This window comes from Odocoileus virginianus, chromosome 27, assembly GCF_023699985.2.
Source record: "Odocoileus virginianus isolate 20LAN1187 ecotype Illinois chromosome 27, Ovbor_1.2, whole genome shotgun sequence".
NCBI classification, from domain to species: domain Eukaryota; kingdom Metazoa; phylum Chordata; class Mammalia; order Artiodactyla; family Cervidae; genus Odocoileus; species Odocoileus virginianus.
Window position 1 is genome coordinate 26,797,747 of NC_069700.1, and position 27,855 is coordinate 26,825,601.

General features: G+C 42.5%; 1 protein-coding gene and 1 long non-coding RNA gene across 8 annotated transcripts in view; both read left to right on the forward strand.

Moving 5' to 3' along the window:
* Nucleotides 1–4,000: 4,000 nt before the first annotated feature.
* The window catches only part of ZNF318 (zinc finger protein 318), a 47,809-nt gene continuing 23,954 nt past the window's right edge, over nt 4,001–27,855 (forward strand). For 3 of the 7 annotated variants that reach the window (XR_011483909.1, XR_011483908.1, XM_070456400.1), the window contains exons 1-7: nt 4,001–4,574; nt 7,141–7,292; nt 12,717–13,356; nt 14,569–16,032; nt 17,661–17,760; nt 19,871–20,175; nt 25,925–26,125. Coding sequence is in view for 5 of the 7 variants with exons in the window: in XM_070456400.1 (XP_070312501.1) it covers nt 4,119–4,574; nt 7,141–7,292; nt 12,717–13,356; nt 14,569–16,032; nt 17,661–17,760; nt 19,871–20,175; nt 25,925–26,125 (3,318 nt within the window). In the remaining 2 variants the exon portion in view is untranslated. Of the gene's footprint in view, nt 4,575–7,140; nt 7,293–12,716; nt 13,357–14,568; nt 16,033–17,660; nt 17,761–19,870; nt 20,176–25,924; nt 26,126–26,204; nt 26,682–27,607; nt 27,727–27,855 lie in introns of those variants that run through there. The other 4 variants (XM_070456398.1, XM_070456399.1, XM_020914221.2 and 1 more) reach the window with 4 other exon arrangements.
* LOC139031431 (uncharacterized) lies at nt 22,893–24,702 on the forward strand. The gene is made up of 2 exons (XR_011483910.1): nt 22,893–22,982; nt 24,458–24,702. It is a non-coding gene; the product is annotated as an uncharacterized lncRNA (long non-coding RNA).

The following is a 27,855-nucleotide window of genomic DNA, read 5'->3' on the forward strand; positions in this document are numbered from 1 at the left end:
TAAGCTGGGTTGCACGGAGAATGAGCTGCACTGCCCTTGCCAGTAGGGCAAAGATGCATGAGTTGTCCTGCGGGACAAGTATACCTGGAGGGAAACAACGTGGAATCATTAAAAAGGTCCTTCCCACAAGGGATGCTCTCAGAGGAAAGGAACTTCTTGAGAGTATACTTCACAGAATCTGCAGCAGGCCATGAACTTGGAGGCAGGGGGAGAGGAGTCATAGGCACTTAATCAGAGGAGAGGCATTGCCTAGGTCCCAGGAAGAGAGCTAAAAAAAAGCCCATAATGGTGACACACACAAGAGAGAAAGAGCCAACTTTCTTAAGTCCTCCAAGGCCACAGGGAACCAAGTTTCGATGATAACAGCATCCTGCCCCAATTGGAAAAAGCTATGGCCCTTTCCCCTAACCTTTTCTCCTCTTATACCAAACCCTAGGGGAGGGGTTCAGAAATAGCAGCTGGCCAGCAAGACAGGAGGAGTAAAGTCTGAGCAGTTTAAGCAAGGATGCGGAGAAACTTGGCACACCTTCATCACAGCAAGACTCACACCTGAAGCAGGCAAGAGCTAGAGGAGGGGCAAACCCTTAGCTTGAATGAAGCTGAGAGTTGAATTATATTTAGGGCAGGTGTGAAGGGGAAGCAAGGGAGTTTTCCAATTATATACTCTGGGGCCAGCTCCCCTGATAAAAATAATTATTCAGTATTAGAAAAGGATTGAAGAGGAAAAGTTGATACAGTGTAACTATCCCTGATTTAGCATATATGGACTCCAATGAGCTACAAACACATATTCACATTTTCTTCATATTTGCTTCAGTTCAGTTCAGTTCAGTCACGCAGTCGTGTCTGACTCTGCGACCCCATGAACCACAGCATGCCAGGTCTCCCTGTCCATCACCAACTCCCAGAGTCTACCCAAACCCATGTCCATTGAGTTGGTGATGCCATCCAACGATCTCATCCTCTGTCGTCCCCTTCTCCTCCCTCCCTCAATCTTTCCCAGCATCAGGGTCTTTTCAAATGAGTCAGCTCTTCGCATCAGGTGGCCAAATTATTGGAGTTTCAGCTTCACCGTCAGTCCTACCAATGAACACCCAGGACTGATCTGCCTTAGGATGGACTGGTTGGACCTCCTTGCAGTCCAAAGGACTCTCACTCCAATATCACAGTTCAAAAGTATCAATTCTTTGGCGCTCAGCTTTCTTCATAGTCCAACTCTCACATCCACACATGACTACTGGAAAAGCCATAGCCTTGACTAGATGGACCTTTGTGGACAAAGTAATGTCTCTGCTTTTTAATATGCTGTCTAGGTTGGTCATAACTCTCCTTCCAAGGAGTAAGCATCTTCTAATTTCAAGGCTGCAATTGCCATCAGCAGTGATTTTGGAGCCGCGAAAAATAAAGTCAGCCACTATTTCCAATTTGCTTAGATAACACCAAAAGCAATGGGTAACGAAAATTCATACACAGAATAATAAAGACCGAGTGTACACCTCTGGCAGAGCTTTAACTAGCACTCTGCTCCACATAGTCACTTAGGACCCAGGCTGACAGGCTGTACCTTCTGGAGCATGTAGCTTCTTCAGTTTCACAGCAAGGAAAGAAAGAGCATTTTATAACTACTTTTTCCTGATTGCCCAGAGGTGATAGAAGGTGCCTGCATTCACAGCTGTAGTGACTAGAAATAGTCATAACACTCCCCTTTTTGAAATGGGGAAGGAAGCATTCTTTTTCTGGTGCTAAGCATGAGAGGAGCCCCAGATATGGTGCATGAGTGCTCAGTCACCCAGTTGCATCCGACTGTTTGCAACCCAATGAACTATAGGGCAAGAATATACTGGAGTGGGTTGCCATTTCCTCCTCCAGGGGATCTTCCCAACCCAGGGATCGAACCAGCGTTTCCAGCATCTCCTGAATTGGCAGGTTGTTTACCACTCACAGATTTCCAGGACATTTTACATGGCAGCCTCACTTACAGAGGCTGTCACCCTTCTTTGATAGGACTTTTACCTGCTGAGCTAGTGTATCTAAATCTTCGATTGCAGGTCTCTGTCGCACATGTTATGAAACATGTTTTTAGACTGCTCAGAAACCTTGTACATAACTCATATTTTCTGCATAAGAGCCATCACTTTCTCAGATTGCTTTACTTTCACTTATTTTACTACCATCAATCCTGGTAGTTTTCTTTTCACAGAGAAATCACAGTAAAGAAAGCTCTGTACTGTCACATTACACAGTTAAAAGAAAACAACAGAACTGGTTTGAGATCTGGATAACTGGCATTTGAAAGTGTTCATTCATTAGCTGATAACTCATTCCCTCATGATGACTTCCCACTATACAGATAATCCCAACTCATATTTCAAACAAAACTGGCTATCTGTGAAAAATAATCAGAGATTCAATTTAACGGACTATGCAAGGATTCATATAAAAAATTCCATGTAAACTGAATATGGGAAACAAAATCGTTGAAAGTGTTAACAAATATGGGAGAATATATTAAGAATCTTGACATGATGAAGGCCTCCTTAGGCCAGAAAATCTAAAGTCAGCAACTGGAAATTCAAATGCCTATAGGGAGCAAGCAATGTTGAGTGAAGAAAGATGGGTGTGAGCAAGATCAATTGGTAAAAATTTAATTTTACTGAGCTATGAGGTAAGTAAATGCCATTATACAAACATGTGAAATTGGACAGACTGTAAATTTAATATGAAAAATATAAACTAGAAAATGGGAATCTTAGGGAATGCCCTGGCAGTCCAGTGGTTAGGGCTTAGCGCTTTCACTGCCAGGCCAGGGTTCAATCCCTGGTCAGGAAACTAAGATCCCACAAGCCCCACAGCTCTATCAAAAAAAGAAAAGAAAATGGAAATCTTTTTAAAGTAATTTTTTGTCTTGTCTCTTCTTTACAAACAGAAACCTGATTTTCATACCAATTTCAGGCTTTGTGTTTCTAGTTAATAGAAGAAAACTTTCAAGCCATTAGTACTTTATTTTGAAGAGTTCAATTTAGCATCAACATTTTTTTTTCATGTTTTGACCATTGTTTTTCTTATTTTTTTTTTAACGTTTGTACTTAGTATGTATGCAGGACCCTGAGTCCCTGTACTTAGTATACAGGGACTAACACTGCACCCAAGTGTCCAGAATTCTGGTCGCAGACTGGAGGGTTCCAAATCCCTTCCAAAAATCTCTCCAGGTCTCCTAGCTGTCACGATGTGGACCCCTAGCGGTAAGCTACGTTCCCGGTAAGTGTTCTGATTGAGACAGCGACAATTTTACTCGGATGCCTGCTTTGGGTTTGATCTCGTTCCCGAATCGCCCCCATTCCGCACTTCCCATCCTCAATTTCAACTTCTACAAAAGAGGCAAACTAGAAAGTAAATTGTTGGCCGTGGTGTGGCTTCTATGGGAGCCGGGACTTCGTCGGTCGTTCTTGCCGAGGTGCGTAATCTCCTACATAACGCCTTATAGGTTTTTAATATTCCCATCACTTACAACCATTTCTTGTCCCCACGTAAATTAACAGGGTTGCGGGCTGGGGAAAGGTAAAGATGCTCCCACCCCCTCGAAGCCACCAGCGTCCCGAGGACGCGAGCATCCCCGGAAGAGCCAACTCCGCTCCCGCTAATCCGTTCCCTTCCGCTCGGCCCACCCCGGGCAGAGCCCTTGGGGTCACGTGTTCGCCGGAGGAGGGGAAGTGGGCGGCTCAGCGGCCGCCATCTTGCCGGCTTGGAGGCGGAGCGTGAGGAGCGCAGGTCGCGCGCTTCTCCTCCCCTCCCCTCGCCCAGCCTCGCACCGCCTCCGTGCTCCTCCCCACTTCTGGCTCCCTTGGCCGCTCCCTGAGTGGAGGAACGGGGAGCCCCGGAGGGCGGGGGGGTGTGTCGGGCCCGTGCTCGCGCCCTCCAACCGCCAGTCGCGGCCGCGGGGGCGCGCTCGACCGGGCCCCAGGGGCTGCGCGGGGCTGAGGGGAGGGGGCTGCTCCGGCTGCGGGGGCGGCGCACGGCGGCCGTGGCGGCCGGGGTTGCAGCTGCGGCGGCGCGCTGGGGGCCCGCGTCCGGGGCGCCCCCAGGTCGGCGCTGCCGCCGTGGCCGCGGCTGCCAGGACCATGTACCGCAGCGGCGCCCGCTCCTCCGTCTCTTCACACCGGCCTAAAGAGAGCGGCGGGGGCGACCCGCGCACCGGCCGCAGCTCTGGCTCCTCCTCAGGCCCGACTCGCCGCACCTCACCGCCGTCGTCCTGCTCCTCCTCGTCGCGGACCCCGGCTCGCCGGCCCCGCTCTCCGTCAGGGCACCGCGGCCGCCGGGCCTCTCCGTCCCCTCCGCGGGGTCGCCGCGGCTCCCCGTCTCCGCTCCGCGGCCGCCGGGCCTCGCCATCCCCGCAGCGGGCCCGTCGCGGCTCCCCGTCCCCGCCGCGGGCCCGTCGCGGCTCCCCGTCGCCGCCGCGGGGCAGACGACTCTTCCCGCCGGGCTCGGCCGGCTTCCGAGGGAGCAGCCGGGGGGAGACCCGCGCCGACTTCGCCAGGGACGGCCGCGGAGACCATCCAGGCGACAGCGGCAGCCGGGTAATCCCACCCCTCCACTCGGACTCTAAGCTCCAGCCCCTTCGCCCGGGATTCCCGCTTTCAGAAACCCTCGCCGCCCGCACGACCCGAGGCCTCCAGGCCGGGGTCCCCACATGGAAGCCCTTAATCCCCATGGCCCCCCTCAGCGACGCCCGAGCCAGGACGTTCCCGGTCAGCCCCGGGAACTTCATTTGCACAATAACGGATTCGGGACGCGCCCGGGCGCCGGCTCGGGACGCCGTGCTGCGTTTCCTGGGAATAGGCTGGTTCTCTCTCTCTGTGTGAGGTGTTAAAAAGTTTGCCGGGCGAGGGGAAACTCCTCCACGCCGTGTGCCTGGTACTTTTTCAGTAGTTGGTGTCCTTAGAGTTGGGTGGTTTTGTGTGTGTCCCCCTAGAGCTGAGCTGCGCCCTGGATCTGGAAAAGGGTGAAATGTCTTTGTGGCGACTTAGGGTGGCTTAAACAGTTCTCAGGGTAGACACCGAGAGAATGTAAACTGTTAGGTCTCTGTGTTGGAGCTGCTTCTCCGAAAGCGAAGTGTGGGTATCCACAGCCGTTGTAATAGCTGCTGCCACTTAACCTAGTTGTGTGGCAGGAATGATGCTCAGCCCTTCACTTTACACCTTCTCTGTGAACATTCACAACGTTTTTTCGGGGGAAGAGTTACTCCTTATCTAACAGCGGAGGAACTCCCAGAGGTTTAAGAAACTTAATCAAGGCGATGCCCGTAAGAAGTGGTGGAGTGTGATTCAGTTCTTTGCCTGGTTCCCAATACCCTGAATTTAACTGTTATGTTTCCCTGCTGAAGGGACAGAGCATGAGGTTAAAAAGGTTAGTTTAGAGGTAATACTGACTTTGCACGCATCTCTCCGTTAGTAGAGCCTCTGGGCAGGATCTGGTGTTTTGGTGTTTGTTTTTATTATTAGTTAACCAATCCTTAAAAAAGTGACAAAGTTTCTGTTTTATTTAGTGGATCTCTTAACAGTATCTGGGTACTCTTGGTCATAGGTGAACTGACTTATTAAGATTTTAAGATTTTCATAGCTGAGTATGATAGTCTGAATGTTAATCACAACAGAGAAAGTAAGGAAAACAAAAAACGATGAGTTTCCATAACTTCCCCTTTCTTCTCCAATGCACAACCTATTTGCTCCAGTCTTTTGTCTCAGTAAATGACATCACTCGTTGCTCAGCCAGAAACAGTGATCATCTCCCTTCTCCCAGTCTGTAAGGATAACTTCATCTATCTAAACTATCAGCTCTCCCTCCAAAATACATCCTCCAAACTGTTGTCCTCCTGCCATCATTCTTACCTAAACTTTATTATATCTTGCTCAGTTTATTGCATTAGGCTCCATTACACTCCACTTTTGTTACCATCCAGTTTTTCCTATACCTCGAAATCAAAATGATTTTTAAAGACCTCCATTTTATGTATTTGAGAGATATTTATTGAACGCTTACCATGCTGTTCTGTGCACTGGGAATATAGTAATGAACAAACCAGTCAAAAACCCTGCCCTAGTTGAGCTTATGTTCTGACAGGGGGAGTTGGATAATAAGAGAAGTAAAATGTCTTGGCATGTTAAATATGATTAAGTGCTAAGAGAAAAAACAGAAAGGAGTTACAATTTTTGGTAAGGTAGCCAGAGAAGGCCTTCTGGGAATGTGATTTCTTAATAAAGACCTGAAGAAGATGAGGATGTGAAGAGTGAGCATCTAGAGGAAGTATGTAGTTATGTCACTCCCCTGCTCGAACCCCTTCTGTGGCTTGTTAAACTAAGAATAAAAATCCAAATTTCCTAACTGTGGCTTCTGCCTGTTTTGTGTCACTTCACTGCAGTCATGCTGGCCGCCTTTCTGTTCTCCCAAACATGCTAAGCTCATTGCAAAGCATGCTCTTTTTGCCTGAAACATCTTCCATCTGTTCTTTGCAAGACTGACATCTCATCATTCAGGCTCCAAATTAAATGGTATCACCTCAGAAAGCCTTCTTTAACTACCTTATCTGAAGTAGCTCCTTTTCCCCAATCTTTCATGTCATCATGTTTTAATGACTTTATAACACTTCACAGTGCCATCAGAAATATATATATATTTTAACCTGTGTTTGGCTTGTCTCCTTTATTGGAAATATAAAGATTCTGGTAGCAGACTTAATTCACTCCTCTGACCCCATGCCTGGTGCCAGGAAATTAAAGAATTTGGGAGGATTGGAAGTATGGACTTTCATCTAAGAAAATGATAATTTAAAAATTATATATATATATATATATACATATATATATATATATATGTTTATTTATTTGGCTGCACAAGGTCTTAGTTGGAGCATGGGAGTTCTTTAATTGTGGCATGTGGGATGTAGTTCCCCAACCAGAAATGGAACCCAGGCCACTAGACCACCAGTGAAGTCTTTGATTATTTTTTTTAAATCCTTTATTTTTGGAGTAGTATCTTACCATAATCATTTCTCACCCTGTAGGACCATAGTTTTAGGAAGGAGAACAGTTTTGAGTGTAGGAATGTCTTGACCCTTTTGACTGTTACTATCTTTTACTTTTGTAGAGACGCTCTCCTGGTCTGCGATCTGACTCTTCTTTGGAACAGAGCTTACGGATCACTGTTGGCAATGACCACTTCTGTGTTGGCATACCAGAACGGAGGCGGCTTAGTGACCGACTGGGGTCACCAGTGGAAAATCTGGAGGATGCAGATAGGTAGGCTTCATCTGAGGCAGGGCACACCATACGAGTACTTGAAGGTAGAAATGTTGCTGTTTTCCGAATGATGTATTTGAAAGGGTGGTACCGGCACTGAAGTTTATGCCCTATGTCCAGTAGAAAGTATCACATTGGAAAGAGTGGGGTGGACTCTGTTGCTGAAACAATTATGCAGAAAAAAAAGACTTTAAAAGATCTAAGACTTCCCTAGTGGCCCAGTGGTTAAGACTCTCTGCTTCCATTGTAGGAGGCATGGGTTTGATCCCTGGCCAGGGAACTCCAATCCTTAGTGCAGCATGGCCTGGCCAAAAAAAAAAGGTCATCCTGGCCCCAACTGGAAAGGGGAAAGTTGAGGGAATATAAACAGTCCCCCAAATTAAAAACAGTTGAGATGATACAGATTCTAAAATAGTGGAACTAGGGGGTCCCTTCTGCAAAGGAAAGTTCTGAACAAAATAGGATATCTAGGAAATCTACTTATTTATGGCTGCACTGGGTCTTCATTGCTGCAGTTGGGCTTTCTCTAGTTGCATTGAGTGGGGACTACTCTAGTTGTAACCCACGGGCTTCTCACTACAGTGGCTTCTCTTGTAGCGAAGCACAGGCTCTAGAGCTTGGACTCAGTAGTTGGGGTTCACTGGCTTAGTTGCCCCATAGCATATGGAATCTCCTGGACCAGGGATCAGACCTGTGTCCCCTGTGTTGACTGGCAGATTCTTAACTTCTGAACCACGAGGGAAGTCCTTAGAAATCTTTTTTTAAATGGTGTTATTTTTCAGCTTGTCCAAGCTGAAATATATATAGATTCAGAAAAGGTTTCAATAAATTCATGTTTATTGTATATAGGCACACATATATAGGCATTAATAGAAAGTTAGAGATCTTTAAAAATGTTTAATTTCAGTTATTACTTTACAACCACTGAGGGCTAAGGAAGGGCAAATATACTCCACAGGGTGTTAAATATAAATTTCAGGTACTAGAAACTTAGGTATGTATGGGAAATAAATAATCATATTACATGTTTTTCACCTTGCAAAAGTAAAAGAGTTAGAATGGGAGTGCAAGGAAAGCACTCTTTCTGAGAGGTGAGAACCATGTCTGTTAATGGTCTCTGCCAAGTATATTGGAAGTTTTCACAAATGTTTAGCAGTAGCAGTAAATCAATATAATGTTCTTTTAAACTGTGACTCTCTGCGAAGTAGTGCACAGAATATAGGCAGGCAGGTGGGGGACAGCTGGGCAGGAAGTGTGAGGACCAGTGCTGCCCTTTGGTAATATTTACTTCAAAGCTTCAGTGACTATTCAATGCAGTGAAGCAAGGCAGGACAGTCATATAACACTGAAGCTTCTGAAGATAGAGCTTCAAGGTATGTGACTATATCACTTAATTGAGGCAACAGCCCATGCCCTTCTGGCTGCTTCTATTTTGGGAGATGATTGAGTAGGCCGTCTGAGTAGGTGGTGCATGATGTGATTCTCTTCCTTCCTTAGGAGCTCAGGTTTTGAGGTGACTTTAGCATTTCCTCTTGCTAGTTCTAGGGTATCAGCTCCCCTTTCCATAAACTGTTATGCATGTGTGCTTCAGGTAAATAGTTGTTTGTTTATAAGTTGTAAAAATTAAAAGTTTCCTCTCAATGTATTTGAGGTAGTAATTTTCTCTCTTGAATCCTATTTCAGAGAGAGAAATTTATGTTAGAGAAAGTGAGATTAAGGTTCTAAAAGGAAGTTCCAGGCCATTCTTTAGACTTTTTTGCCCTCAGCACTCTTGCTCAATCTGGTTCGTGTGGATAATTACTGTCTGCTAAAACCAGGCCATAGGAACGTTGGCATTTGCAAAGTGTCTTCCTGACTGTGAGTCTAGTCTTCAGCTAATGAAACAGGCCATTTCCATCGTTTGTATGTAGGTGTGTGTTTATTTTTTCCTGAGACCCTGTATTCTTTCTCTTCCCATATTTGATCTGTTAAATTTTATACCAGGTTTGGGTTACAGCCAGATTGCCAGGGTTGTCATTCTCCTCACCACAGCAGTTCTCTGTGTAGGACTGTAACTTACTCTGAAAAGGAAGTGTGAATAGGTTGTGTGAAGACTCTGAGCTTCTGAATAAGTGTAGACGTGAGGTTGATTTCCCTTGTTTATCAGAGTATTCTGCACATTATACATTCCATTCATGGTATTCTCATCTCCTAACTCCTCCTTGCCTTGATGTAGGGAGTAGGATTTTTTTCCCTGTTACTTGCCTTAGGGACAAGACAGAAGCACAATCACTTTCTTCAGGCATTTTGAGGAATCAGCACAGGAAAATAATGGGAAGTTTGAGCTCTGGAGAAGCTTTTTTATCTTATCATATACATTTTTTAGCAGCTTTTTTATTTAGCCATAATTCATATACCTTTGCAGTTCACCCATTTAGAGTGTACAGTTCAGTGATTTTTAGTATATTCATAGAGTTGTACATATACCACTGTGACCAATTTTAGAATTTTTCTTTTTGCCTCATCCTTAGCTACTAGTCTCACCTACCCACCCCCGAGCCTGTCACTAACCTTCTTCTGTATTCTGGCCATTTCATATAAATAGTATCATACAATGTGTGGTCTTTTGTGACTGGCGTCTTTCACATAGCATAATGTTTTCAAGATTCATTCATGTTTTTACATATAACAGAGGTTCATTTTTTTTTTTATTGCTGATAATAATATCATTGTATGTATTTTGTTTATCTGTTACCAGTGTTGAGTGGATGGATAGCATTTTAGTTGTTTCTACTTTTTGGCTGTTATGAATAATGCTTCTATGAATATTGGCGTACAAACTTATGTGGACATATGTGTTTTTTTTTTTAAACTTGCTTAAGGGAATTTGTAAACACAGAAAAAGTAGACTAGTTCAGTGAGGCTCTGTGTACCCATCACCTACATCATTCAGTCAGTTCTCTAAGAAAAGAGTTGGGCTTGACCAAAGCTTTCAGAAAGAGTTTGTCACTGGACTATTCTGACCTGCAGGAGATGGGACCCTTTTTAGGACTCACTTTTATTGCAGTCAGTTCTCTCTCATCCTTTGGGAAAACTAGGGAGGGAGGACATGAGCTTCTAACAGGCAACCTGATTTCTGCCTGTATTTACACATTTTCGCATTCTTTTAACTGTGTCTGTTCCTTCTTTTATTGGTTTTTGCCTCCTTTTGCAGGAGATTGCAGGTTTGGGTTGAGTCTTTCTGAGAGCCATTTCATTATTTCTAGCTTCTCGATGTTTAATGTTGGATTAGATTTGAGGCTAGTATGTCTCTTGGTGGAGAAAGCTGAATGTAAGAGCAATGGATGAACTTGCCTACTAGCCATGGAGCCTGTAATTTTCCCCTACGCTAATGTGGTCAGAGACTATGTATATAGATGGTGTTTTGGCAGTGGAGTGACTCAACTTATGGACATTCCTCCCTGAAAAAAGATGTGTTCATGGCTGGCAGACCTGCAAAGTAAAATATTTTACTGTATTTATGTTTGATTTCAGAGATCATCTTTGGTCAATTCTCACTCTTTCCTATTATTTCATAGTACATTGAGACCACAAAATTCCCCAAATTCTTGGGGAGGAGGTGAGTAACAGGAACCTCAATTCCCATAGATGACATTCTTATAGAAGAGGTGATAAAATTTATCCTTTATAGTCTTTCATAAAGTTGCTTATAGCTGTAACCCCAGTCTAAAACTGAACAAGAGCTGTGCTAGTGAATGAAAAAAAGCAGTTTTTTGATGTTCCACTAACTTGAGTCCCAGAAATAGGAAAACAACTATTATTAAAAAAAAAAGTCATTTCTCAAAACTTACAAAAAAGTAGAAATAGCTACTAGAAACTGTAGAATACAGGAATGATTACCATCCTGTGGATAGTAATTCACTCTGAAATGGGAGTGACGTGTAAATTTTTCTAAGTTGTGTGCTTAAAGTGCTTCGTTCTTGTTTAGTTGCTCAGTTGTGTCCAACTCTTTGTGACCCCATGGACTGCAGCCTGTCAGTCTCCTCTGCCATGGGATTTTCCAGACAGGAATACTAGTGAGGATTGCTATTTCCTTCTCCAGGGGGTCTTCCCAACCTAGGGATCCAACCCAAGTCTCCTGCATTGCAGGTGGATTCTTTACCACTGAGCCACCAGAAAAGCTTAAAGTACTAGGGGATCTTTGTTTCTGTGATTTAAATCAGAAACTTTTAGGGGGCAGTAGAAGCTTTCTGGGGCTTACCCAGTGGCTCAGTGGTAAAGAATCCACCTGCCAATGCAGTAGATGCAGATTCGATCCCTGGGTCAGGTGGATCCCCCCAGGGGAAGGATAAAGCAACCCATTGCAGTATTCTTGCCTGGAGAATTCCATGGACAGAGGAGTCTGACAGGGCTGCAGTTCATGGAGTCTCAAAGAATCGGACAGGACTTAACAACTAAACAGCAAAAACAGAAGCTCTGTGACCGTAATGCCGCAGAAGATTAGGATACTGTGTGTGGTATAGAGATCTGAGCTGAAAGAACAAATGTTCCATCCTGTATTTTTACCTTCATGGTTTAAAAGTCTAAGACCTTTTTATTTCTATAATAAATCTATCTCACTGTAATAGAAATATATAGTGAGATAACCATCACATACTTTTTTTTCTGGGCCCAAGATTAACAAAATGCTTATGGATATTCAGGCAAGGCAGGGAAGAGTATAACAAAACAGACTGTGAGGGAGTTTTATGGTTTTTAATATATGATCCAGTGAAACGAAGCAATTGCAGAACCTTCTAAAACTTACAAGAAAAATCATGCCAATTGGATAGATCAGTGGTTAAAAAAATTTTTTTTCCCATGGTGAAACTCTGTTTTTCCAAATGAAATATTCTGTAGAATTTGACAATATGAACAGGTAAAGTTAGCCTGCTCTAACTCAAATGGTGTTTTTACAGTTTTTGTTTTACACCTTAAAAAACTTTTTTTGGCTGCACCCGGCATACAGGGTGGTACCTGAGAATCTGTGTTTTTAGAAAAAGTTCCTGGGAAGTACTGATGTTGGTTATTCAGACCACAGGTTTAGTAGCAAAGAGCTAGTGTGAAGTTGTGTGGCCCAGGACTGTTTGTATTCTGGTAGTGGTATTTTCACATCTCCAAGACCTTTGCATGAGACTCTGCATCCCCAAAGTCTAATCAGAGAAAGAACTCTGTCCAGATAGATTAGCAGTCTCTTCCATTGGTTAGAGGCTGCAGCTGCTTATGCTCTGGGAAAAGGGAGAAGAAATGTTGCATGTATATACGTAGATTTGTTCTGACTTCATGATTACTGTCTTTTGTTCTAAGCATTCTACAACCCCCTTGCCAGATGTCAGTCTCTTAGCCTTGTCTGGTCTTGCCCTTTCCAAGTCCATTATATTCAGTGATCCTTGTCTCTTTCCTCAGGGATGACCTGACTGATGATTCTGTCTTCACTCGAAGCTCCCAATGCTCTCGAGGTCTTGAACGATATATTTCCCGGGAGGAGGCACCTCTCAGTCCCTTCTTGGGACAACTTGACGAGGACTACCGAGCAAGAGAAACTTTCCTGCATCGATCTGATTATAGTCCTCATATCAGTTGTCATGATGAGCTGTTGCGGGGAACGGAACGGAATAGAGACAAACTCAAAGGCTCCTACTCTATACGACCTGAGGAAAGTAGCCGGGAGGCCAAACGGCCCCGCTATGATGACACAGAGAAGATGCACAACATGGGAAGTGATCACCCGAGTTTTACATCAGGGACTCGCAACTATCGACATCGTAGACGGAGCCCAAGCCCTAGGTTTTTAGACCCTGAGTTTCGAGAGCTGGACCTCGCCAGGCGAAAACGAGAGGAAGAGGAGGAACGAAGTAGGAGCTTGAGTCAGGAACTGGTGGGAGTTGATAGTGGCGGCACTAGTTGTCCCATCCCTGGATTGTCAGGTGTCCTAACAGCATCGGAGCCAGGATATTCTTTACATCGGCCTGAGGAAGTATCTGTGATGCCCAAGAAGTCGATTCTGAAAAAGCGGATTGAGGTGGACATGGAGCCTTCCTTGCAGGTCTATGCTGTGTTTCTTCTAGGGTGTCTTGCTTGTCTCAATATTTTAAAGCCTAGTTACTTTCCTGGGGGCTGTGTCCCTAAGGTATTTTTGGAATATATGTTGGTGCAACATTGTTATGCTTATGAGCTGTACCTTTCAGGACTCTCAAAGGAAATTGTAGGCCTCACAATGCAATAATAGAGGGCTTCTATTGTGTATTAGGCTTCCTAAGGGGCTTCCATGGTGGCTCAGACCAGGGAAGAATCTGTCTGCAGTGCAGGAGACCCGAGTTTAATCCCTGTGTCATGAAGATCCCCTAGAGAAGGGAATGCAAACCCCACTCCATTATTCTTGCCTGGAGAATCCCATGGACAGAGGAGCCTGGTGGGCTGCAGTCCATAGGGTTGCAAAGAGTCAGACATGAATGAGTGACTGAGCACACAGGCTTTCTAGACAGACATTTTAGCGAGTATCTATTATATAAAGTTTTTTTTCCTCTAAGTTGGATAGTCCTGTAGGATCTTTGAATATGGGTTTCTTGGCAATGAAGCTTGAAAAGCAAAGGGAGGAGCTGATTGAATTTTCCTCATCTCTCTCCAAAGAGAAGAAAAAAATGTATGAGTGGTAGGACAGTAGACCAGAAATCAGATAATTCTAATTCTGGATCCATCTCTATCACCAGCTTGTGGTGCGATTTTTAGACAAATCACCTAACCATTCTGGACCTTGATATTTTTTCCTTACTTACAGAAAGATGGTCAGGCATGAGCACTTATTTTTACTTGTTCTCTTAGGAGCTAAATGTTTCTGAAGTGCCTGAGGCCACTTAGGGAAGTAAGAGACGGCTGATCAGTTAGGGATCAGAGTTTCCTGACCGTACTTCAGTCAAAGTAGCTCTGCTTGTATGTTTTTTTCTTTTGAAGATTCATAGAGAAAGCAAGTAAGCTAGGGCATCTCTAAAGTCCTTTTGAATTCAAATTCCTTGTTAAAGACTACAACAAATGGGCAAAAGTTAAGATTCAATCTGCCTTCTTTTCTGTTTCCCTTTGCTACAGCAGAACCATCTGGAGAAATGGGAAACCATATCTTGAACCTGGCTAAGGACCTCCCTTTCATCCACATGTATCTTTGCCCTGTTAATTCAAGAACAACAAAGTATTTATTTCATCTCAGTTACTAGTTTTCTGAGATCCTGTGTAGAGGCTAATTTAGTTACGTTTATCTTTGCAGCTTGAGAGTTTCCCCGGCAGTACCAGCTCCAGCCAGGATCACCCTCTTTACTCTGGACACTCGTCTCTTCCACTGAGTGGTGCTATTGCTGCTTTCGCCTCAGAGGTTGAGAACAAGAAGGGAGCCACGGTAGAGACGACCCTGAAGGAGTCTCCGGGCAGCCTCTACCAGTGGGGCCCCCTCCCTGGGGCGCCCAAAGACAGCAGTCCCCTCAGAGAGAAGTTTGGGAGTTTCCTGTGCCACAAGGAAAAATTGGATATGAAGGCTGAGGCACCAGAGCGACACACAGACTTCTTGCTTCCTCACGAGAGAGCTAGCCAGGATGGCAGTGGTTTCTCCTGCATTCTGAGCATGTTAGCAGATTCTACCAGTACGCAGGAAAAAAGGCGACTTAGCTTCCCTGACATTGAGGATGAGGAGAAATTTCTCTATGGAGATGAAGAAGAGGATTTAAAAGCAGAATCTCCACCAAAGCCCGTTGGGAGCTCTGAAAGTGAAGTTATTAGGCAGAAGGCAAGCTCCCTACCCTCTTCAGCTCCAGCTGTAAAGCTAGAATCAATAGAAGAGACCAATCCAGAGTATGCCAAGATTCATGACTTGCTCAAGACCATAGGGCTGGATATTGGGGTAGCTGAGATTAGTAAACTGGCTGCACGCACACAGGAACGACTTCATGGCAAAAAGCCATCAGGTTCCTCTGCTGACCGCCGTTCCTCTGCTGACCGCCGTTCCTCTGCTGACCGGCACTTTTCTGCAGACCGCTGTTCCTCAGTTGACCGCCGTTTCTCAGCTGATAGGCGCTCTGCAGATCCTCACAGACTGGAGAGCGGGGAGGTGCACCATAGCAGTACCCACTCCCCAGAAGTGTCTCGTCCACACCAAGTCTCCCCTGTGGATCCTTACTTGCTCACAAAAAACAGCCCCCCGTTCCTAAAGTCTGACCATCCAATGGGTCATATTACAGGACCTGAGGTGGTTGGCAGTGGGTTTCAGTCATCTGTTGCAGTCAGGTGCATGTTGCCATCAGCTCCATCTGCCCCAGTTAGACTTCCACACCCTGCTTCTTTATCTCAGTTTCATGTGCCAAGGGCCTCTCAGTTTGCTGCAGCTCGGATACCTCCAAACTACCAGGGACCTGCCATTCCCCCTGCTTCCTTTGATGCCTATAGGCACTACATGGCATATGCAGCCTCAAGGTGGCCCATGTACCCTGCCTCCCAACCTTCAAATCACCCTCTACCAGACTCACACAGAACAGTGCCAGTTAGCAAACAAGCTACCCGTAGCCGTCCCAACCTCCGTGTGATCCCCACTGTGACTCCTGATGAGCCCAAGCATGAGGAGTCAGTGCTGGGCTCAATTCCTACTGCCCAAGTGCCTGTCCATGTGTCCATCCCATCACTTATAAGATATAATCCGGAGAAGATTTCTGATGAGAAGAACCGTGCTTCCCAGAAACAGAAGGTAAGTGTTAGCTTTGGGTTTCCTGTGCCTACATCTTCTATTTTAACATAAATTTGTACTTGTCTTTTAGAGGGAGCTAAAAATTTGCAAGGTCCAAGGCAATCTTTAGAGACTGCTGTTATTACCATAATTTTTTCTTTGATTGTTTTTTCATTTGGCCTAAAGTCTGGCCCTAGGTCCCACTGCGATTAATAGACTTCTTTTTCCTAAGTTTATTTCTCTATCTGGAATTACCAGCCTTAGGACACTATGGTTAGGAGCTGGGAGCCTTGAAGTCTTTAGTATGACTCATCAGAGAGTGAGGAACCAAAATTGGGTTCCTTTCCTGATTTCCATAGAAATCAAGAAATCTGTTTTATCCCAGTGAGTTTTGGATCTTTTTCCTGTAGTGATTATGGGGTTTAAAACTATTCACTAGTTGTTGCTTGGTAACTAAACCAAGAAATAAGCTTTGTTTGTTCTGGTTTAACTTAGAATCCAGGAATAATAATATATTTCATGACACTTTTTTGAAGTAGTTTTTATACTGTCAAGGTTCATTGGGTTCCTTGACTATAGAAAGCAAGCAGTGGCTGGGGTAAAGATATAATCATTTTAGATATTTTAAAGCAGTAGGTAAAAATTTTATAGAGATGAGGAATATAGAATAGAATTTTGAATAGAAAAATTAATACATACTGTTGATTTTAAAGGTACTTGATAGCTAACAACTCACTTTGTTAAACACAGTGACATAAGGACCATAAAATTACAATATGTGTAAATTTGGTTTGCTAATAAAATAATAAAGACCTGAGGAGAAAAATAGAAAAGGTGAAATTGGAAGGCTAATCTGATTTTTTTCCAGTTTAAAAGAAATTTAGCTAACCCTTGAGAAGACCAAAAACACCTCTTAATTTTTCATTGTACTTGGGTGCCCTGAACTTCAGTGTTTTGTGGGGTTTTTTTGTTTTTTTTGTTCTTTGGGAAAGAGGAGAAGAACTTCCATATGACAAAATCCAAGACTGCAGAGACACTCTCTGAAGACTAGTGCTTTTCCTTTCCTTTACCTTTAAGAACCTAGTATTAAAGTCAGGGCTGACCGTACACAGGGTCTTCACTTGAGTTCCTTTTGGGCAAGCCATATTTGTTTTTCCCATTAGGTGATAGTAGTATAGTTGAAAGATCAACAGCTTTAGGGCATATATACTTGGATTTTAAATCATCTTACTCTATGATCTTTGGTATGTTACTTAGTCTTTTGCAACCTCAGTTTTCTTATTGTGAAACAGATGATATCATGATTAAATAAGATGATACATATAATGCAACTAACACAGTGCTTCATCCACAATACATATATGTTCCCTTCTTAATGGTTCCTTTTGGACTCAGAACTACTATCTAATAGTGTAGTGCTTCTACAAAAATAGTAGTTTCCAATCAGTAGAGTTCTGGAAAGGATAATTCTGTTCTGGGACTTGGATTGGAATGAAATATCATCTTCATTAAAAAGTCGGAGCCTCTGTGTGCAGGTGTTTGTATTCTTGCATTCAGATATTATGTAGTATGAGGATTTCTGGAAAAGAATAGTAGAGAAGGGGGGATGTTGTAGGCTAAAGGGTCTGTTTCCATTTTTTATTTTGCAGGTTATTGAAGAGAGGGAAAAGCTGAAAAGTGACCGTGAAGCTCGCCAGAAGAAGATGTACTATCTTAGAACTGAGTTGGAGCGGCTTCATAAACAGCAAGGTATCAGACACTCCTTTGCATGGCTGCCCTTTTGTTGTAACTTTAGTAAGAGAGCCAAATGAAGAGCTTTGGGGACTCTCAGACAGATTCATTGACATTGAAGCTTCACTTTCAAAAAAATTTTGATATAATTAGACTTACAGAAAAGTTGCATTAGTAGTGTAAAGAATTCTCAGGTATTTTCCATGATTATTAGCATTTTACTATATTTGCTATATTCGTTTTTCTCTCTCAATTGTGTGTGTGGGTGTAATTTTTCCTGAACTATTTAAGAGTAAGTTGTAGATATGCTACTCCTTTACTCCTAAACACTTAAATGTGTATCTTCTTCTTAAATATTTTAAAAATTTTTGGCTGCACTATGCAGTATGTGGGGTCTTAGTTCCCCAACTGTGTCCCCTGCAGTGGAAGTAGGGAGTTCTAACTCGTGGACTGCCAGGAAGGTCCCAAGTGTGTGTCTTCTGACTATAAGAACTCACTTGTATAACCATAGTACACTTAGCAAAATTAGAAAATTAACAGTAATATGCTAGTCTACTGATCTTACTCATATTTCATCAGTTGTTCCAATGATGTCCTGAAGCAAAAGAAAATTAAAGATTATTATGCATTGCATTCAGTTGTCATGTTCTTTTAGTCTCCTTTAATCTGTAACAGTTCCCAAATCTTGAGAAGAGATCACATGTTTTGTAGAATGTCCTCTAATTTTGATTTGTCTGATATTTCCTTATGATTAAATTCATTTTGTGCATTTTTAGCACAGGAACATCACAGAAATGATGCTAAGTTCATATCAGGTGTTGATTTGTCCCATACTGCTGATGTGAACTTTGATCATTTGGTTAAGATGGTGTTTGCCAAGTTTCTCCACTGTAAGGTTACTATGTTACCCTTTTCAATTAATAAGTATCTTATAGGTGGGAAACTTTGAGACTGTAAATACTCAGTTGCTCCTCAGACTTTGGCCCACTAGTTTAGTATTCTTTGATGATTTCTTGTCCAAATTAGTTATTGATTGTTAAATAGTAATTTTCTGACTTCATCATTCTATTTACCTTAATTAGCTTTCTACTATTAGTTTTCTACCCACCCCTCCTTCCCCATTTATCCATTTATATAATGTTTACTATTATTATTTATCTTTATGCTCAAATTGCCCCAAATTTGGCCAATGAGAGCCCCTTTAAGTTGGCTCCTGTGTCCTTTTTTTTAAAAGTTATTTTTAATTGGAGGATAATTGCTTTACAATGTTGTATTGGTTTCTGCCATACATCAACACAAATCAGCCATAGGTTTATACATGTCTTGTGTCCTTTTGATGTATCCCTATCATTTTTTGATTTGTGGGTGTACACAAAAAGATATTGTGTACACCCACAACAAAAAGATGTTCCATTATGGCACAAAAAGATGTTCCATTATGCCTCTGTTGAGTACACCTCTTCACCAGTGCTTTTAGGACTTCACATATACACTAAAGAAAGAACATAAAATATTACAGCTTGGTGATAATAGAAGAGCAGAGAGTGGGAGAAGATGTAATTTCTTGTTTGGCTTTGGACATTTTAGGGATGAGAAGCTTAGTTATTAATCCTGTGAGGATTAATTCATGAGAATCTGCAGTTTGGAATAAGAGATAGCATCAGGTGAACCTAAGGCAAAATCTAAAACTCAATGGATGTGTTGGTGAAGGGTCCTTAAATCAGATAAAGTCAGATATGTGAATAATTATTTGGTTTTCTGAAGAGGACAGCCACAGAATTCATGTATTACAGTTACAATTACAGCATATGTTAACTTTTTTGGAGGACACATGCACATAAACTTGTATATACCCTTTTAGGTAGGGATACATGGAGTCTCTCTTTGAAATCTGTCCATAGATCTTTAGCTAATAACCCCTACCTAAGCGATAATGTAATCAGTCAACCTTTGCCTCCATAGGAGCGTCACCTAAACCGGCCCATGTGGAAGGCAAATCTCACCTTCTTTTAGGCTATTTCATGGAGAGAGATTTTGTGAGCATAAAGTCTTAAGGATTAGTATTTATTACTGAAGAATGACTTGTTAACATTCCTGTGTTTCTTTCTGTTGACATTTGACTACTCAGGGGAAATGCTGCGTAAGAAACGAAGGGAGAAGGACGGTCACAAAGATCCACTCCTAGTAGAGGTGAGTCGGCTTCAGGATAACATTATGAAGGACATTGCAGAACTTCGACAGGAGGCAGAAGAGGCAGAAAAAAAGCAGTCTGAACTGGACAAAGTGGCTCAGATCTTGGGAATTAACATTTCTGATAAACCTCAGAAGTCTTCAAGTGACAGTAGGGAGCCTACAGAGAAGACTGGGAAAGCAGAAAAATCCAAGAGCCCAGAAAAAGTGTCGTCATCCTCAAACTCCTCTTCCAGCAGCAAGGTAACAACTCAACTTTTCCATTTCTATTGTATCTTTTATTTCCATGGACTCCTAAAGCAGCCTTCTAACTAACCATTTTCTTAGCTTACTTTTCCAGTCTGTTCTTACTCTTGCTAGTTATTTTTGTAAAACATAGTTTAGATCGTGGTACTGTTCTTCATAATTTTAGCAGTTCCCCATTGCCTCCAAAGTAGAATCCTGGGCCCTCCATGTTCTGGATCTAGCACTTACACCTTAACTCACTCCAGTCCAGCTTTTACTCTTCTCACAACTTGAAATGCCTTTTTGGTTTTCATGTTTAGCAACAAGTTCACCACCATGTTGAAGAGCCGCAAATTTCAGTTCTCAAATCAGTATTTGATACAAGGAACCACTGTCTCCTAAAAACTGTTTTTTTCCTTTGGCTCCCATCACATTTCTTTTCCTTCTTGTATGTTAGCTGCTCTGCTTAATTTCCTGATCTTTGAATATTTTAGTTCTTCAGGACTCAGTTCTAACCCAGGTCTCCAGAATTCTGCTTTTTCCCTAGGTCATTTTATTCAGTCCTATGCTAAAATACCATATTGACAATTTTCAGTTTTCTAGTCTAGCTCAGGTGATTCTTCTAAGGTTCAAGTCTGAGTGTTCAACAGACTACTCACTATTTCCACTTGATTGTCTCAAATACCTTAAAATCAATGTATCCTAAATTAAACTAAGATTGTTCTCAGCCTCCCTCTAACCTTTATTCCTCCTCTGTTTGTTACCCGTCTCAGAGAATGACATTACTGTCCAACAGTTTTTATGCCAACAACCTGAAAAGCATTCTTAATGCTCCCCCTTCCTAACTGCTCCATCCAGTTACAGAGTCTGCCAATTCTCCATCCAAAATAAATCTCAGTTCCATTCATCTCATCATCTCTATTGCCATCCAAGTTCAAGCCACCTTCAATTCTTGCTTGTCCTGCTACTCTCTTAATTCTTTCTCCACATTCAGCCAGTGATTATGATACTATTTTGCCTACCTCTTCAGCCTCATTTCAAATCTTATTTTTCCTTTGCTCTCTGTAATTTCATTACTGGCATTTTCATTCCATAAATGTTTCATCCTCTTTAATGTCTTTGTGTCTTCTCCTCCTTCTAATTACTGCTCTTCTTATCCTGTGTTCTAGCTCAGATTCATCCTCAGATCACAGTTTAAATTATTTCCCTGACTCCCTTTCTTGATTTTCCAGGTTGTTAAATTTGCCTGATATACACTCTCATACCTACATTTTCCTTCTTAACATTTATGGCCTTGTAATTATATTATTACATGTGTTCCCCAGTTAGATTTTAAGGTTCAAGGAATCAGGGACCATATCTGTCTCATTCTCCAATATAGTCCCCAATACACAGCTCAGTACCTGCCACATAGCAAATAGATAGCGCTCAGGAAATCTGACACTGTACCTTATATTCCTGCCACCTCAGAATCTTGCACTTTTCCACATGTGCAGTATGGTATGTGCCTCTCTAATATTGCATTAATAATCCTCTTAGCCTGGAATAATCTTTCTCCCAACCCTACTCATCCACTAAGGCCCAACTTGAATACTCCCCTCCTCGGTGAAGAATTCCTGAATTCCACTGTGATTGAGTCAGACGTTTTTTAGCATTCCCATAATATATTACTTTGTTCCTTTATAAAATATATTTCATTCTGTCTTACTGAAAGCATGATTAAACTCATGCCTGATTTCATGCCTGTCTCTTGCACTAAATGAGAGCTTCTTGAGAATAACAGAGTATAACTTCCCTATTTTTATGTTTTCCCATGGCATCCAGTATGTCTAGTACCATAGTAGATGGTCAGTTAATATTGGGGTTAGAGAAGAAGATACTCTGTGTTCTCTGTCAGCCAAGCTCTAATTTTTTTATGTCTTCCTGGGAGAGTTTTCTTTCTCAGCCAGGTAGGACTATTTTCTTACACCAGGATCATTGAGTTCAGGGCCTTTGATGGGAGAAGAGCTTGTAGTTGACTTACACATTCTCTGGGGTTCCGTTTAGGCATCAACCCCATGATAAACTACCATCTTGACTTGAGTGAGAGAATGTTCTCTGAAGTTAACAAGAATATGTTGCAATTTGATTTTCATTTCAGCAATAAGGAATGTTCTTTCTGCAAGCTCTGTTTCCTACCTGTCTTTGGTCTTTCTTCTTTCTTTGCCTCTTTTTAAAATGCGTGATTAGTTTGATTTTCTTTCTCTTAAATCGCTTATTTCATAAAAGTAAACACATGCACATTTCCACAGTTCCATTCACTTAGACACAGTTGTTACTAATAAGTTGGTGTGTATTATTCCAAATTACCTTTTTCTCTTCATTCATTTAATAAATATTTCTTGGTCTCCCAAAAAGTGCCAGACAGTGTTTAGATATGGGAAGTATAAAAGGGAACTATATAGTTGGTGGTGGTAGTGGTTGTTCAGTTGCTAAGTCTCTCTCTTTGCAACCCCATAGACTATAGCATGCCAGACTCCTCTGATTTCCACTATCTCCCAGGGTTTCCTCAGATTTACATCCAGTGAGTCGGTGGTGCTAACTAACCATCTCACATCTTTTGCCTTCAATCTTTCCCAGCATCAGGGTCTTTTCCAGTGAGTTTGCTCTTCGCATCAGGTGGCCAAGGTATTGGAGCTTCAGCTTCATCATCAGTCCTTCCAGTGAATCCAGGTTCCTATGCAACATTGTTCTTTATGGCATTGGACTTTACTTCACCACCAGGCACATCCACAGCTTGGCGTCATTCCTGTTTTGGCCCAGGTGCTTCATTCTTACTGGCCCAGGTGATTGCTTTTCACTTTTCCCCAGTGGAGCATATTGGATACCTTCCTACCTGGGGAACCTCATCTTCTGGTGTCAGATCTCTTTGCCCTTTCATGCTGTCGATGGGATTCTCCAAACAAGAATACTGGAGTTGGGTTGCCGTTTCCTTCTCCAGTGGACCATGTTTTGTCCGAAGTCTTCATTATGACCCTTCCATCTTGCCTGGCCCTGCCTGGCATAGCTCATAGCTTCACTGAGTTACACAAGCCCCTTTGCATGACAGGGTTGTGATCCTTGTGGCTCAGTGGTAAAGAATCTGCCTGCAGTGCTAGAGATGTGGGTTCGATCCCTGGGTTGGAAAGATCCCCTGGAGAAGGAAATGGCCACTCCAGTATTCTTGCCTGGGAAATCCCATGGATGAAAGAGCCTGGTGGACTACAGTCCATGGAGTCACAAAAGAGTCAGGTTACAACTTAGCCACTGAAAGCTATGTAGACAAGGTCCTTATTGTCTTGAAATGGGAAATATGCAGGTTAGGTAATGACAAGTGCCTAAAAAAGAAAACGGGCCAAGGAATATGGAGTAGTTAGGGAAAGTCTTTTGAATAAAGTGACATTTGACATTCTGTGTCTAGTCACATATCTGTATTGATTATTCAAATACATCTTTTAATAGATTTATGTTTTTTAAAAAAAATTGGTTGCACTGGCTCTTTGTTGTTGTGCACAGATTTTCTGTAGTTGTGGCTGCTGCTGCTGCTAAGTCGCCTCAGTCGTGTCCAACTCTGTGAGACCCCATAGATGGCAGCCTACCAGGCTCTTCCATCCCTGGGATTCTCCAGGCAAGAACGCTGGAGTGGGTTGCCATTTCCTTCTCCAATGCATGAAAGTGAAAAGTGAAGGTGAAGTCGCTCAGTCGTGTCCAACTCATAGCGACCCTGTGGACAGCAGCCTACCAGGCTCCTCTGTCCATGGGAGTTTCCAGGCAAGAGTACTGGAGTGGGGTGCCGTTGCCTTCTCTGCTAGTTGTGGCAGGTGGGGGCTACTCTTCGTTGTCATGCATGGGCTTCTCATGGTGATGGCTTCTCTCGTGGAGTATGGCCTCCAGGGCACACGGGCTCAGCAGTTGTGGCTCATGGACCCTGGCGTGCTCGGGCTTCAGTAGTTATGGTGCATGGGTTTAGTTGCTCCACAGCATGTGGAATCTTCCCAGACCAGGGACTGAACTGGTGTCCCCTGCATTGGCAGGCAGATTCTCATCCACTGTACCACCAGGGAAGTCCTCTTCAAATGTATTTTGTTATTTTGTTATTGCTCAGTTGCTAAGACTCTTTGCAACACCATGGACTACACCATGCCAGGCTCCTTTTTCTTCTGCTATCTCCCAGAGTTAGTGGGCGATAGTTGCTCACATTCATGTCCGTTGAGTTGGTGATGCTATCTAACCATCTCATCCTCTGCCGCCCCCTTCTCCTTTTGCCTTCAATCTTTCCCAGCAACGGGGTCTGTTCCGGTGAGTCAACTCTTTTCATCACGTGACCAGAATATTGGAACTTCAGCATCAGTCCTTCCAATGAATATTCAGGGTTGATATCCTTGAGAATTGACTGGTTTGATCTGCTTGCAGTCCAAGAGACTCTGAAGCATCTTCTCCGACACCACAGTTTGAAAGCATTTGTTACTTACTCTTCTAGTATTTCATGACTGTCTTTCCATGTCAATAAATATACATTTAATATCATTTTAGCAACCTTATTTTTATTGTTGTATGGATAACAAATTTAACCAGTTAAATCACCTGTAGTTTGACCTAATTTCCTAAGGATAAATATCATGGACTAGAATTGCTTGGTCAAAGGTATAAAGAATTTTGAGGTATGTAATATGTATTCCTCAATTATCTTCTGGAAAGGTGGTGTCATTTAGTATTCACAAGCAGTGTATGCATGTGTCCATCCCTTACCTGCTGGGTATGATCTCTTTAGTGACCCTTGAATAGGACTGTAAAAGGGAAAGATTATCTTTGAAATCTCAGTTGTTTCCCTTTCTCCCATTTAGTCTTCCTTTCCCCACCAGCCAATAATCCAGGTGCTCTGTTCCCTGATCGTGTCTACTGTGGAACCTCCTTCATACTTACCTTCTCTGTGTCTCAGAATTATCTTTTTTATGTGCCTCACTCCCCAGTATTATCCAGAATTCTCATTTCCTGAATACCTTGTTCTCAGCTTGCTGAAAAATGAATTCATATTATTTATTATTGATCACTTAATGTTGGAGAGTTGATATGTTTTAAAAGAGGATTCATATTTAACTGAAAGATGTTAAATTCTAATGGTGACGTTTAGGCAGTTAGAAACATTACTCAGATTCCAGTAAGTCATCCTAAGTAGATGACTTTCCCCTTTATCTATGCCAGCCTAGGTTCTCTAGTTTTCTTTACGGGATGTGTCTGTGATAAGAGAGTTCACGATCATCTGTTTTGTTTTTTTTTTTCACTTGCTTAATCTGTCAATTACCTTTTCCATTTCCTCTTCCCTTCCTAGTTGTTATCATGGTTGATAAGCTTAACTAATGTATTTAGTTGTACAGGTAATACATTTAATGTCTACCAAAGGTGATACTATAGAAGATTCCTGTCCACTCTTGTTCTCTACCTCTCTCCTCAGAGGCAGCCAATGTTTCCATAATCCTGAGTATTCTAGATATTTTCAGATATATAAGTAAATATATTGTCATAATGATTTGTTCTTCATGATGACATGGCACTGGAATCAAATTAATTCTCTTTGAGTCTTGCAGACAGATTTCTTGTGTGGTTTGTCCCAGTTTGTGCAGCTTTAGGCACTGGAAATATGATCATATTGTCCTATTTCTGTTATTGTGGTAGCTACTTGCTTTTTCTGAGGGAAGACAGATCTAGATTGTCTTGAATTCCTTCTTAGTACAGGTTTTTCCCCCTCTAGGAATCAAAGGTAAACAATGAGAATTCCCGTACTAAGAGCCCCAAGCCTGCTGAGAGCTCTCAGCCAGCTAAGCAGTCTGATCAACCTGTTGCTGCCTATGAGTATTATGATGCTGGCAATCACTGGTGCAAAGACTGCAACACCATCTGTGGGACCATGTTTGACTTCTTCACCCATATGCACAATAAGAAGCACACACAGGTAGGTATCTTGCCCTCTGTTATTTCCATTCTTGCCCTCCTTCCCCTCAAACTCCTGTACCCCCATCTGTATTACAAAGCTGGAAAATGAAACATTCTCATATGGGCAGGAGCCCCAATCTGAAGAGCCAAGAGGTACCAACAAAGGAGACACCATCCCCAGGGCTCAGTCCAGGGGACCTGCCTGTAACTAAACACCATGGCAAGTGTAAGTGAGGCTGCTGCCTCTTTTGATTCCTTGAGTACCTGATTATTTGTTTCATTTTATCCATTGCTAATACTTGCTCTAACATATGTTTACCTTTTCCACAGGTGATTTCCATTTAAACAGTTGGCAGAGTGGGTGGGGGTGGGCAGCTGGGGGCTTCTGGTCCCCCCTGGTTGTTGGGGAGAAAAAGAAAAGTGGGTCATTGAGATTTTAGTGCTGTGTGTGAGCGCCTCTGCCTCTTGCAAATAGACACTGGATCCCTACAACAGACCTTGGGCTTCAAAGACCCAGAATGAAGCCAAGCAAGATGCTGTAAAGCGCACTGACAAGATAACTGTTCCTGCAAAAGGTATGTTTCTTCCCTGCCATTTTTGTGGTTCCTTACATTCAGTCAAGGAAGAAAGAGGTATCCCTGAACTAAGGTGCAAGGAAGCATCATAGAGTGAGACGTAACCATTACTTCTAGCAAAGCTGCAATATTGCATTCCATGTGCACAACTAGGTCCTAAAGAAATAAAGAGCTATAAGACAGGAACAATCTCTATCCATATGGCCAACAATCTAACAGATGTTAAACACACACATACCACTCTAAAATAAAACTTTCTTTGTGCTTGCTTTGGCACCACGTGGACTAAAATATGACTTTCTCCACCACTGACTTATGCACCAAAACCTTATTTGAAATCCAGGTGAAAAAGAACAGTAAGAGGTGCAAAATAACTGCCTTTTCAGCTAAGAACTATAAAATATTTTTGAATAGTTGTCATTATGGGCTAAGTTGAGAAATAGTTTCTTTGTCTTTAAACTTCTCAGTTTCTTACCTTTGTAAGTAGTCAGTGCTTCTACATCCTTTATATCTGTAGAAGATAAATTCCTAAGTAATTAATACCAAAATGAGAGATTCTCATACAAATGGTACTGGGCTTTTTAGGAGTATAATTTTTAAATCTCCTAAGATGCTTAGTGCTAGTTAGAATTTGAGGAGAATCAGCAACAAAAATGAGTCTGGCACAGAAAACTCCTAAATTAACCAGTTAGGGGATTAACCAGTTAGTGTTCCCAAAATGTAGAAGGGATGGAGGTCCTGAGTTTAGGCTTTAAGTTGGAAAAACACACCATTGAGATTCTAAATGCTCCTTCTGACTTGAAAGTGAGTAAAGTCCTCTATACTGTTAATCATTTTACTGCAAAAGGGAAATGGGATTTCCTTTGGTTGCTGTCATCTTGGGTTAGAAATGACTGACTTTCTTGACTTTGTTCCACTTCTTACAGGCTCTGAGTTTCTGATTCCCATCACTGGATATTATTGCCAGCTCTGTGAGGAATTTTTGGGGGATCCAATTTCTGGAGAGCAACATGTGAAGGGTTATCAACACAATGAGAAATATAAGGTTGGTCTTTGTAGTAGCCTATGGAGTTTTCCCACTTTCTGCAGTAATCCTTTTGATGTTGTCAAGCTCAGAGGTAGAAAAAGTCCTTAACACTTCAAATTCTGTATAACCATAAAGAAGTTCTCAGTC